This window comes from Lytechinus variegatus, chromosome 16 (genome assembly GCF_018143015.1).
Source record: "Lytechinus variegatus isolate NC3 chromosome 16, Lvar_3.0, whole genome shotgun sequence".
Classification (NCBI taxonomy): domain Eukaryota; kingdom Metazoa; phylum Echinodermata; class Echinoidea; order Temnopleuroida; family Toxopneustidae; genus Lytechinus; species Lytechinus variegatus.
In genome coordinates this window covers 20023778-20038115 of record NC_054755.1, presented here as the reverse complement: position 1 = coordinate 20038115, position 14338 = coordinate 20023778, and the positions used below count along the sequence as shown (strand labels likewise).

Here is a 14338-nt window from a genome sequence, read left to right as displayed (position 1 = left end):
TCGCATTTGCAATTTTTCGTCGGCTCCGAAACTGAGGACGAACTGCTGTTCCAGTTTACCAATTTTCGACACCGGTTCACCAATTTTCGACAAAGACATCCTAACTGTTCATTGTCATTGGACTGGCGGTTTCAATAAATTTACCGTGTTCTAGAATTTGTTCTGCAGTGTGGTGCGAACACCTGCTAATAACAAATCATATATTATATCCTACATAGATTAAATCCTGTGCAGTGAATAGATCAAATAGCATCATATGACCATATATTTCAACATTATTGATAATTAAACAAACAATACTTCCTATTGAATTAATTTCAGTTCTTCCGATCTTTGGATCAAATTAAACGTAAAATAGAACAGTTCTATTGGCAGAATTCAAAACTTAAGTGTTTGGAAACCAATGAAATACATACCTTGCTTACTGTGACATCTGTAAAGTATTCTAGCCTGTAGTATATCACCGTCGCTAAGACCTTCCCTTTGGCCGATCTTCCGGTCCTGTTTGGGTATAAGGGTATCTTTGCCTAGACTAGTAGTGAATGACTGTCGGCCATAGTGCATGATGGAGTCATAGTCATAGGGCTGGCCCAAAGAGTGTATCTAGGTGGGGATAAAACAAGAGAGGTTGACTATAGAAACTTTGTCGTCGTACATCAGAACAATTAAACTTTCAAACAGGACGACAGAAAAGATTGTTTAAAGGTCAAGTCCACCTCAGAAAAATGTTGATTTGAATCAATAGAGAAAAGTCAGACAAGCACAATGCTAAAGATTTCATCAAAATCGGATGTAAAATAAGAAAGTTATGACATTTCAAAGTTTCGCTTATTTTTAACAAAATAGTTATATGAACGAGCCAGTTACATCCAATTGAGAGAGTTGATGATGTCACTCACTCACTATTTCTTTTGTTTTTTATTGTTTGAATTATACAATATTTCAATTTTTACGAATTTGACAATTAGGACCTCCTTGCCTGAAGCACAAAATGTTAAAATAATGGAATTCCATGTGTTCAGGGAGGAATGTAACTTCATTTCACATGACAATGACGAGAAAATAAAAATATTTCATATTTCATATAATAAAATACAAAAGAAATAGTGAGTGAGTGATGTCATCAATTCCTCATTTGCATACCAACCGAAATGTGCATATAACTGTTTTGTGAAATGATGCGAAACTTTAAAATGCCATAACTTTCTTAGTTTACATCCAATTTTGATGAAATTTTTAGTGTTATGTTTGTTTGATTTTTCTCTTTTCATTCAAATCAAGTTTTTGTTGGGGTGAACTTGTCCTTTAAGGTGTTGTTTTTGTAGATTCTTGACTATAATTCGCTCAACTACGCGAAATGCAATCCTAGGACACAGCAAAATGAAAACCTGAGAGGTAAGCTTGTGCAAAGATAAGTGAACCGGTACAGATGATCGTCCTAAGATTCGGAGCCGACTGAAAATTGCAAAAATGTCATTAGTTCAGTCACGGACGATACTACAGTTTTGATCCACCGATTTTCGACAAAGACTGCTCTGTCATGAAGGGCTTTTGACAATAGACTCTCTACGTTCCAGAAATCGTCTGTGTACTGTTTGCAAAAAATCCCCTTCTGTTGGGACCACGCATTGTAGAGGTGTTAGATCTATCGTGTCAGAATACAGAAGAGGTTATCTAATTTACATGAAAATTCTTTGATTTAGTCGTAGTACATCAGAACAAACTTTCAAACAAAACGGCAGTATCAGAATAGATCGTTAGGATGTAGACATGACACGCCCTAAGATCTAGTCATCTGATCGTCTCGCTTTTTTAATGATGATGACTTGACTTGATCCGTAATCCTGACATCTGGGTCCCGTCACACAAAGAATAGCGATTGATCGTAGAACATTTTCTAATGATTGATTCCATTGACTACAATGCACAATCAATCGTTAAAATCAAGCGTACGATCAATCGCTAATCTTTGTGTTACGGGAACCAGATCATTTCTAGACATAACGAGATCCCAGATCTTGTTATCGGGGGGGGGGGGCGTTTCATGAAAAGGACTTGTCAGACGTTTTATCCAACAATTCCAATTTTATGCGACAGGTACCATGGTAACACTGTATCTCAGCCAATAAATCCAAGGAAAGTTGTCAGATCTGACAACTTGTCAGACGAAAATGATGATGAAACGATCCCCTGGACATTAATTCTAAAGGATGTAGACACGACCTTATCTTAGATCTACAATGTTAAAAAAAAACCTGATTTTACATGAAAAAAGGAAGATTTTTAATTCATAAAACAGGATTTTTTTCTGCAATTTAACAGAACAGGTCTGTTTAAAAAGGGAAATGGTGTTTTATTCAAGTAAAATTGTAAGGTTCCATATACCAAATACCAATTTCCTGTCATTTTACATGATATAAAGTAAGATTACGCAATCTGGTAAGATTACAGGTGTTCTCGGGACTCTGCTGCAGGGACTTCTTTTATTTTAAGGGTAATTTTCTAAAAGTGTAGAAGTCATCTGATCATCTGGGTGACACTTCTAATCTTCTATAAATTGGTGATTATGCCATTTTATAGACAAGAGCAAATAGTAGCGACTTTTCGATCTGTCTGTTCGCCATACTGGACTACCACGCAAGTGCGTCACATTAATCGGTGGAATGAAGCAGCTATCGCAACCACTACGCGGAAGCTTTTTGGAACTACGCGGACGCTTTTTGGAACGTTGAGAATATATTGTCAAAAGCCCTTAATTATGTTAATGACAAAACAGTTTTTGTCCGCGAAAATCGGTGAATCAAAACAGCAGTGTCAGGGGAGCGTTTCATGAAATGACAAGTTCTGTTTTATCCGAAAATTACCATAGTAACAGTACCTCTCAGCCAATCAGAGGCAAGGAAAGATGTCAGATCTGACAACTTGTCGGACAAAAATGTTGATGAAACGCTCCCAGGGCTCTGGACGAACGACATATCTGCAGTTATTCGTCAGCTCCGAATCTTAGGACGATCTGCTGTTCCGATTCACAAATTTTCTACAATGACCTCTAAACTGTTATTGAGATTGGACGAGCATTTTTCATTGATTATCTACGTTCCAGAAAGCGTCTATGTAGTGTTGCAAAAACTGGCTACTGTGCGTTATAACGAAGAGTGTTTCAACAGCATTTGTCGTTTGACAAGTTGTCAGATCGGACAGCTTTCCTACACTGCAAAAACTCCGGTGCTGATTTAACTCCAGCCGGGAATCTACAGTGCGTATCAAAAAAAAGTTTACACTTGGAAAAAGTCGTGTAAAATTAATTTTGTAATATCCTGAAGATTTTTCTACATTTTAACATTGGTACAGATCCATTCAAGCACATTACGATATAACTGTCGAAAAATATTTCCACTTGAGTGAGCACCACTTACTTTTGAAAAGTTAGTGAAAAATGATTTGCGCAGAACTTTGAAATAGTTATGCGAATAAAAGTAAACCTTAATAATGAAGAACACATGGATTTTAGCTGGCAAAATTGATTTGAAGATATCTTTTACCTTCTTTAACTTGTTTCCTTGCCCAAAACACTTTGAAGAGTGCCATTGCACCCCACTCCACTCCCTCACACACTGAGGCCATCGTGACGATATTTGCTTTACACTGAGCTGTGATTTACATGAAATGGCTTACACTTGATTTTCATTTTGTTGATCATTGTCAAGCTTCGGAAAAGAGTGGAGAAACAGGTATTAAATGAAAAATGAAATGTAAAACCACTTTACATGATAAAAACTTAGTGAAAAATGTTGGAAATGTCTGATACAAGCTTTTGTCTTATGTCCTCAGATCCAGCTGGCACAAAAAGGGTAAAAATTGTGCTTACTAAGTGTTAGAATTTGGGTGGCAAAATGGTTACAAAATGCATGCATGCATGTATCCGTTTTATTTCAATAGACTCAAAGTGCAAGGGAAATGTATGAGAAATGTTTCGTAGGGGAAGTTTGATTTCGCCTTTTCACCTTAACACAGCGTGAAAATGAGCAATTCTGCGCAAACAGATTTCTGCAAGCTTTACAAAAATGGACAGTGCTCACTCAAGTATAACATTCTGTCAAAATTTTTACTTTTATTGGATAGATGAGACCCAAACCCAAGAATGTGAAAAAATTACCACATGATGTATATTTTTTTATTTCCCAGGGCTTTTTCAAAGTGTAAACTTTTTTTATACGCACTGTATATTTGTCCACACCAGAGAAGTATTGAAACAACACCAGTTTGGAATAAAACCGATGCTTTTTTTTATACATATCTCTGGTGTGTATAAAAATTATTCTGATTGATTAATTGCGAAGCACTGTTATTATAATTAAGGTAGCTGTCATTAAACAGACTTTGCGAAATTCTAGTTGGTCAAGACATTCTACAAGTCCATGCATTAAAAGGCACCTACGATCCCAACATTGTCTGAATAGAAACTATTCGTGATAACGATTCCCCAAAGAACGTCTGTGAACATTGTATGACTGAGCATGCTCTGTCTATCGCGACGCCTGACGCCGTCGACGTGGTATATGCAGTCAACTCAAAGCAATTATGTCGCACTTAATGTCGTAGTCCCTTAAACCCCCATTCCACAGAAAGCAAAACCTATGAAAGACTGCTGTAAGACCATGAAACTTACTTGATCTTTCAAGGGTCTTTCAACGAATTTTCAAAGATCTCTATAGGACTAGTTTAAGACCAGTAAGACACGAAAATATCGATTAGTCTTTCAGAGTTCTTTGAGGGGTTTTTCGGAGCCATTCCACGGAGATGACAAATTTCAGTGATCTTGAAATCTGCTGTAAGACCTAGCCAACTTTGGTCTTTCAAAGGTCCTTTAAAGGTCTCCCCTCTGTGAAATGGGGGCCTTAGCGAATTACGTGCAGATCGGAAAGTCCCTAGCGTCAATCTACCTACTGTTTTCTGACCGTACTTGTTGAAGTTATGTTTATCCATCTCGACGATGTTATCTTTGACTACTGTGACGTAATCGTCTCGATCAGTTCGACTCTGCTCGTGCCAGAAGCCGATCACATGTCCTATCTCGTGTATCATGGTGCCAAAGGTCATACAGCCATGTCCCAAGGAGACGTTCTGTGCCCCACCTTGGCGTCCAACGCTGGAGCAACACCTACAAACAAACCCAAATCAATTACTTGTCTTATGATCTTCAATAGTAACCATGGTAACATGCATGCATGAATTGATTCAGCTTCACGTGTTGACGGTCTCAGCAACGTAATTTTTTTTTATCAAAGAGAAACTGGAAGGTTTACAATCATGTGATAACTCAAATAAAATCATATTGGCTGCTCGTCGATTTGAAAAGAATTAAATGAATTATCCGTAAATTGGGGAGATGCGCGCAATTTGTTTATGCATTATTTCGACGACGCTTGAAATATTCTGTTTTCATGCATTGTGGAGCTGTCATGAATTGATTTGACAACGCTATCTGGGCTATAGTCCGCTAAAAATAATTTCCCACGGATTATGAATGAAAGCACTTTCAAGTGTTGACAAACGTTGACAAAAAGTGTAAAATAACAGTAATGACATGAAAGACCTCCTTGGTCCGTGACGGTATCAAGGTACCTACCCAACGCCAAATAGAAAGCGAACATAGTGAGTTTGATTGGTCCTTGGTATAAACTGTAGACAGGTGTGATCCATCCAATGTCTCATACTCTTTAAAAGTAGATCTTTGGTCTCATCTGTAAGGAGTGTAATCAAGCAAGGGGGACATTATTAAAAAGTCATATAACAGAAATACTCCCCCATATTCCTCCGCAAATAGAGAAAAAGAGAACTGCTGCCGGCAGTGGCGTACCTAGGATTTTCCACAGGGGGGGGGCAAATTCGTCCGCCCCAAAAGGTCTTCAACAGGATATAAAGGACATTTCACAGCAGAGAAAAAATGACAAGCTGAAAAAAAGGTCTTCAAATTCTCGTCAGGGGGGGGGGGCAGGGATAGGTCCCTTGCATGGGTTGTGACTCGTCAGGGGGGCAGTCTGCCCCCCCCCGTAGGTACGCTAGTGGCTGCCGGGCTAGCGTCATGGGCGTCAATGGACGCTAACACCAATCCTTATTGATTTTATTATTAGATATCCCATTTTCTAGCTGATCATATATACATACGATATAATTCAGCTCGCTTGCCCTATAGTTATTTTGTTAGGGAGATAAGCATTATATTCATGATTACAATCAAGTGCTTAGGATTTGCCCGTTTTCAGGTCTGGAACTCTAAAAATAAAGAAATCTAAGCTCTCGCTCTCATTATAGACCTTAATATGTTTAATGACATACATATCCTGTTCACGAATTCAGCACGCGCCTAGCGCTTGCATTATTTGTTTAATACGAATTTTGTTGAAGACATCAAAACGTGCTTAGAGGTCCCATTTTCAAGTCTGAATATAATAATAATAAAAGAAATAAATATAAAAATGCCAGCTCGTGTTTGATGCTCGTACTATTCGTTAAAGGACAAGTCCACCCCAACAAAAACTTGATTTGAATAAAAAGAGAAAAATTCAACAAGCATAACACTGAAAATTTCATCAAAATCGGATGTAAAATAAGAAAGTTATAGCATTTTAAAGTTTCGCTTATTTTCAGCAAAACAGTTATATGAACGAGCCAGTTACATCCAAATGAGAGAGTTGATGACATCACTCACTCACTATTTCTTTTGTATTTTATTATATGAAATATGAAATATTTTGATTTTCTCGCCATTGTCATGTGAAATGAAGTTTCATTCCTCCCTGAACACGTGGAATTCCATTATTTTAACATTTTGTGCTTCAGGCAAGGAGGTCCTAATCGTCAAATTCATAAAAATTGAAATATTGTATAATTCAAACAATAAAAAACAAAAGAAATAGTGAGTGAGTGACATCATGGACTCTCTCATTTGGATGTAACTGGCTCGTTCGTATAACTATTTTGTTGAAAATAAGCGAAACTTTGAAATGTCATAACTTTCTTTATATTTTACATCCGATTTTGATGAAATTTTCAGCATTGTGCTTGTCTGATTTTTCTCTATTGATTCAAATCAACATTTTTCTGAGGTGGACTTGACCTATTCGTTAAGTTAAACACATATCATGCATGTTCATCAGTTCCTACAATTCCCCATCTTGCCAACTATATCCCATCTTGCCCTATCGATTAAAGACTTACTGTCGAAATCGACATCAATAGTATATGGGATGGTTCCATTAGGCCAAATTCGGTAGTCATCATTGGTAACAGCACGACGAGTACGATGATGATCACGACGATCATCACGATCAGTTATCAGCCATTGGACCTTTTTTGATCTACAATTTGATAAGAAAAACAAATAAAATTCAAGTCGACAAGGTGACAAGATGATCCGGAAATATATTTTTCGCAAAGTCTGGGGCAAAGTAGTTCGACTTCTTTCACCCAGAATAAAAAAATGCCTCAGTAAACGTTTTCTGCGCTATATCATACAAATAATGAACGAATTGCGAGAAGAGCCTAAGGATATGAGGCACCGAGGTCCGCAGGACCGAGTGCAGTATATCCATTTGGCGAATTGGGCACAGAGTTCATTATTTAGGTCATCTATGCACAAGAATGTGTGCTTTCTGATTGAATTTGTTTAATCTTTATAGGTGAATCACCTGATTTTTATCCTTCTGTTATTACATTCTTGCTTTTATTATACTATAGGGGATGAGGAATACTTAAAAGAGACATAGTGACTGCTTTTACTACATGTTTATCAATTATCATAAATTATTATATGTTGATAAGCTGTACTTCTAATGTAAACTAGTGTGTATGCTGCTTTTTTCTTATTTATTTATTGTTATATTTTAAATCACTTGTATTAATTGTATGTGATTTGTTATACAAAATTATGAAAACCCAATAAAAACTTGTAAAAACTTGAATGTGTGCTTTATTGTTTGACCAGACCCCCCCCCCCCCCCCCGTGTTACTGAGTTGCTCCGAATGCTATATTGGATCTAAATTCTAGATAATTCCAGCCCTCGCACTATCCTGCACTCTGACGTCAGAGTGCAGGATAGTGCATTTGTTATGACGTCAGAGTGCAGGATAGTACATTTGGTATGACGTCAGAGTGCAGGACACTGAACTGGAAATACGTAATTCCAGTTCAGTGGTGCAGGATAGTGCATTTTGGATGCCATAGTGCAATTCGCTGAATATCATGTGATCCAATTTGGACCAATCAGATAACAGATCATTCTTGGGAGTTGTATGATAACCTTAAAACTTAATCATTGTTTTATGGGAGGGGGGGGGGGTACTGAAGGAATTTTTGTTTGCGTGTGACCGTGGGTGTGTGCCACACGTGTGTGTGTGTGTGTGCGCACGTTGGGATCGGGTGAGTCAAATCACTCCCATAGGGACATTAAAGACTTAAACCACGTTCAGTGTTTTGAGAAACGTAAAAAAAAAATCAGTGACTTTTTGAGATAAGGTTACTCTTGATACGTGTTAGTGTAGGCTATCGAGTCCCAACCCCTTTTATTGACATTCTTCCTTTCGTTGTAGTCCTGTATACAGGCGTATACCGCAACAAACCTTACTTTTCCGGACTTACACTACAAATTTTAATAAAGTTAAAGTATTTGAATTTACATCTTTCAAGATTTGAAAAAAAATAATCATTAAAATTAAAGATAAATCCGAAATTCGGCTGCTGGTCACTACTCACAACTGAAATGAAATAACCTGACCTTAAAGGGGAATGAAACCTTTGGAACAAATAGGCTTGTGTAGAAACAGAAAAATCAAAGAATCAGAATAAAGAAAGTTTGAGAAAAATCGGACAAATAAGGAGAAAGTTATGAGCATTTGAATATTGCAATCACTAATGCTATGGAGATCCTCCTATTGGCAATGCGACAAGGATGTGTGATGTCACTGATGAACAACTTTCCCTTTGGTGGACTATAAAATACCCTCAAAATGTTTCTTTTTGCTTTTTCTTATGATGATAGAAAGTCTTTTTTTTTCTTTCAATCTTTATTGATCAAAAAACTAAATCATAGTACAAATCAAACAAATTAACAAGCTATTTACATGATTAAAAAGAGCAGCACTTACATACATGTAGGTATATACTTGTCAAGACAGATACATAAATCAAATTAGATATCAAATCTCCACTTTTTAAAATGTACAGGTAATTTACCATTCTTCTTCGCCAAAACATATTCAATATCCTTAATACCTTTGATACGAGCTTTGAATTCCACAATATTTGGGGTTTTGTTATTAAATTTACAAAAGTGAACATAGTATTTGAAAGCAAGGAAAATGAATGTTAAAAAATTATCACCTTGAATACCAAAAATCTTTACAAAGGGGGAAAGAATAATATTCGAATGTTGTTTTTGGTTTATTATCGATAAAAGATCGTCCCATACAATGTTAACCACCGGACAATCACAAAATATATGTACAATTGTTTCAGGGTCTCTTTTACAGAATGAACAGTTTGGGGAATCTTTTCTCTTGATTTTAAATAAAAATGCATTTAGGGCGATTGTCTTATGAAACACCTTGAAATAAAATGATCTGAGGCGGCTATCAATAGTACTCTTAAAATTCAGCAAATGTATTTTCTCCCAGTCTACTTTGTCGTTAGGAGGGCATGACTCTTTCCAAAAGGAAATACAATTATCTGGGAGACATCGATCGAAAAATATCGAGTATGCATAACTGCTAACTTTCCTTTTCTCTAATAATTTATCTACAACTTCGGAATGAATATCTAAATCTGGATTATTATGCCAATCTAGCCATGGACCAGGAATATTTTGTAATAAAAAAATATATTTTCTTCTATCTTTTGCTGAAATTTCAAAGTCGAGAACTAATTCCTCAAATAACTTGTAGCCTGGATGGGGTGGATTAAAGAGATCACTTATAAAAACTATGCCCTTATTAAACCAATTTTCATAAAAGAAAAATTGTTTAGATTTGGATCTGACGTTTCTATTAAACCAAATACAATGTGAATAACCCAAGTACAAATAATCATAACCGAACTCTTTTCTGGAAGCTTTATCTCTAAACAAGTACCAAGTCCGGATTGAGTCTGCAAGTAGGGAACAATTTAAATTATTCAAAATTTGTTCAGGTGCATGGGCCTTCCACAAAATGTCCCTCATTGCATTAAATTTGTCTAAAAAGGAAACTTCAATTAATTTCCATCCACTATTGTAATTATCATTTAACAAAAATTTTACCCAAATCATTTTCTGAGCCAATGAAAATGTATAGGGATCAACCATTTTGAGCCCACAGGCAGAAAAGTCATTACAAAAATATTTCCTCTTTACTCTGTCCTTACCTCCATTCCAAATAAATCTGTAAAATAAAGTATTTAGATCTTTAAAAAATTTGCTTGGAACTTTAATACACAAAACAGATAATAAATACAGCAACTGAGGCATTAATAAAGTTTTAATAACACAGATTTTTCCAACAAAAGACAAATTTCTTGAGCGCCAACAATTCAATGTATTCTCTATCTGCCTCAGTTTAGGAACATAGTTAAGACTATACAGTGAATTAAAATTCAACGAGAATTGAATACCCAATGTTTTGAAAGAATTACCTCTCCATGTTAGACCTCTTTCAGCAAATGGGAAATCTTGACAACCTTTTTTCCTTCCTATCCAGATAGCTTCTGACTTAGATAAGTTAAGCCTACACCCTGAACTACTAGCAAATTTATCAAGCACTTGAAATAAAATATTAAAAGATTCTAAGGAACCGTCCAAAAAACAAGTTGAATCATCCGCCATTAATGAAATTTTCACTTCTTCATTTTGGATTGGAATACCTTTGATAGTGTCATTTTGTCTCACAGCTAAAGCCATTGTTTCAATTACAAGTAAAAAAAGATAGGGGAAATTGGGCACCCTTGGAATATGCCTCTTTCCATACTAATTACCTTAGTTAAAAATCCATTATTCATAACATAACTTTTCCTCTCGCAATAAATGGTTTTTACCCACTTAATAAATTTTGTTCCCATATTAAAGCGATTCAAAACTTCTATTAAAAAATCGTGGTTTACACTGTCAAATGCTTTCTGTATATCAAGGAGTAAAATAGATCCAGGGATATCATTTGCCTCGGTATATTCAATTAAATCTAAAATCAACCTAATATTAAAACCAATATTTCTTCCTTTTAGAAAACCAGACTGATCTTGGTGAATTAAGGGGTTTAAACATTTTTTCAAGCGGTTCGCAAGAGTCTTGGTAAAAATTTTGTAGTCAACAGTTAAAAGCGAAATTGGTCTATAGTTTTTCAAATAATTAACATCTTAACTCTTTATCCATGATGTATTCTTAAAAAATATGTATTACATGCCCTCATGTAGAAAAAACACATGATCTATGGATAGATGTGATAAAAGAGGTATTCAAGTGAAATATATACTAAAGTAATGGGGAGAGTTGTTCACAGGTGACATCACACATCTTTGTCGCATTGCCAATTTGCTATCTCCATAGCATTAGTGATTGCAATATTCAGATGCTCATAACTTCCTCATTATATGTCCGATTTTTCTCAAACTATTGTTGATCTGTTTCTTTGATTTTTCTGTTTTCACACAAGCTATCTTGTTCCAATGGTTTCATTCTCCTTTAATGCTTGACATAGTGTCGTGTGAACACCAACCTGAACTTGACTTCTCCAGCGTGTCTTGGAGCTCGATGACCATGATCTAAGTGACCTTGGCTTGACCACCGCTGACCAGATAGTTGACCATCACTACCACCTGTTCGAGCACCCCCTAAGATGTCCAGCTGGTACAGACCTGTAAATAAGAAGAGACGGGTGACCATCGGGGCGACAAGATGAAGGTTTCGATCTCTTAGGGGTGGATCCAGGAAAATAATCATTTGCGGATCCAGGGGGGGGGGGGTGCGGATGTGCCCCAACCCTGATCCACCACTGGCGGACGTACGTTGTCCACCCAGCAGGGAGATCGCACTGACAATAAGTTGTTATTGATAAAAGCAGAACAGGCATAATAGAGTTAAGTATAATGCAATGCATGTTGGATGAAAATACGTAAAAGAATAACGGAGTTATGCGATTTTTGATGCTGTGACGTCACAAACGAGCAGCCCTTTCATACATCGTGTGACATAAATTCCAACAAATGTAATTTCCCTTTGTAACACTTGATTATTTACCCCTCTGATTTAAACGAGAACAAAAATCACCCCCATTTAAATCTACTCGGGTCGCCCCTAGTAACAATTGCTACCTAATAGAAATCCCTAATTATAAAGATTAGATTATTTCACATCAAATGAATAAGAAGTCTATTCCAAATAATCAGGTATAATTCCTTTGTTATTCCCATACTGGTACATGGATAAACACGGCACATTTCATTGGTCACGTTAATTTTTTTGGAGGTGGCGCCACCGAGCCCCCCCCCCCCCTCCCCCTCGCCCTCCAAAGCTTTTAGTCAGGGTTAAAGGTATTGTTTAACTATATGAGCAGCCAATTAAAAAAAATTATCAAACCAAGATGAATCATGTGTACAAGTGTATGTATTAGAACTAATCAACCCTGAAAACAACCATTAATAATATTAATAATAATACCCAATTTTTATAAAGCGCTTTTCCCAGAATGGCCCAAAGCGCGTTACAGCATATTATTACCCCGGTCATTGCATTCATTTCAATCCCATTATTGAGAATGAAAAGCTAAAACTACAAGGCAAACCCCGATTTTGTAAATAGGCGTCTTATAGACGCCTAAATAGTACACATAAGTGTATGGAATGAAATTAAAACGGTGTTTCCGGTCACTTTATATTTCAATTTTTGAAGCACTTAATAATTACTTTCGAACGCAATTTTTTCTGGGCTTCATTTTTGTAACATATTACAGACACAGGGGACAAGACAGTGTGACCTTCTAGCTCAGATTTTTTTAAATGCCAAACCAATGTTACCAATCACTTTAATGGTTATCATGGTAATACGGATGTATACAGTGACAGCTCGGGCACCGTGGCACAAAAAAAGCACCAAACAAACACGTGGCCGGAGCCAGCAGTGATATCATGCTGGGGGTATTACACAGACAGATGTAACGCGAGCACCACGTCCATACCAGATTTTCCAGTGGTTGAAAAACGGGCGAATAAAAATGGATATCATCCCATAAAATGCGCGCACTCTCCCCCTCTGCCTCTCTCTTTCATCATTCTCTATATATACCTTTCACACACACATGCCCCAACACTCATACACCCACATAAACATACGCACTCCACCCCTCTCGTCCCCCCTCTCCCTGTCCCTACCCCCCCCCCCCCCCCCCCCCTCTTATCGATCCCCCTTCTTCTATAAACACCAATATCGACAGTTGGCAAAACATGGAAAATGTAAAAATGAATTTGTTGTGGCAGACAAAATCGTAAGCCAGACAACAAAGTAAACATAATTTGAATGATTTATTTATGTTTGGATGGTTCCCTTCTGTTACCATTATCCCCCCCTTCACTCTTTTTCTCTCTCTCTCTCTTCCCAGGCCAACTTTTCATGCGACAGTCACAGGGCGAAACCCCGGATCCAGACCAGTGGCGCAATGAGCAAAAAAAAAATCGAGAGGGCCAAATATGGCCGTATCGGGTAAAATTCATTTTAAAAATTGCGAGCGAGCAAAAATTTCGACATTTTTGTTCCAAAAATCAAATTTTGTGACATATTTTGACATAATATCCAGTAAATGATATCATAATTAACCTTCTCTCTTTTCTTTTGTCTCTCCCTTTTTTCAATTGGTAGTGAAATATTGGGACGGTATTGACGAATGGTTATGAGACGAAATGGCCAAAGAGGAAATGATAAGATGATGTGGAAGAGGTTCATCGTGGTGAAGGATTGAGTAGAAGAAATAACCAGTTGTCTCACGATGTACTACGTTTGCTACATCGTGAGACAACTGGTTATTTCTTCTACTCAAGGAAATGATAAGACGAAATTTTGATTCGACCAAATGCTTCTTGGACAAATAGTTGTTAGACGAAATGTGGATGGACGGAATGGCATTAGACTAAATGAAAGTAGACCATGTGGTGTGTGGACGAGTCGGCATTAGACAAATTTGCAATTTACCAAAAAATATAGTGTATAACTCTTTATTGTATGAACACACTCATTGTTTAAGTGACTTACGGTGGATTTTATTGGCACGGTGTAACTCCACGGCATGAAATATTCTTATATAATTATAGTAACCAAGAATG

General features: G+C 36.8%; 1 protein-coding gene across 1 annotated transcript in view; it reads right to left on the bottom strand.

Moving 5' to 3' along the window:
* The window catches only part of LOC121430084 (dorsal-ventral patterning tolloid-like protein 1), a 49797-nt gene that overhangs the window by 18981 nt on the left and 16478 nt on the right, over positions 1–14338 (bottom strand). Inside the window, exons 2-6 of the mRNA XM_041627359.1 lie at positions 11743–11881; positions 7222–7361; positions 5630–5744; positions 4948–5161; positions 417–603 (exon numbers count right to left, since the gene is read on the bottom strand). Of these exons, the coding sequence (XP_041483293.1) occupies positions 417–603; positions 4948–5161; positions 5630–5744; positions 7222–7361; positions 11743–11881 (795 nt within the window). The remainder of the gene's footprint in view (positions 1–416; positions 604–4947; positions 5162–5629; positions 5745–7221; positions 7362–11742; positions 11882–14338) is intronic.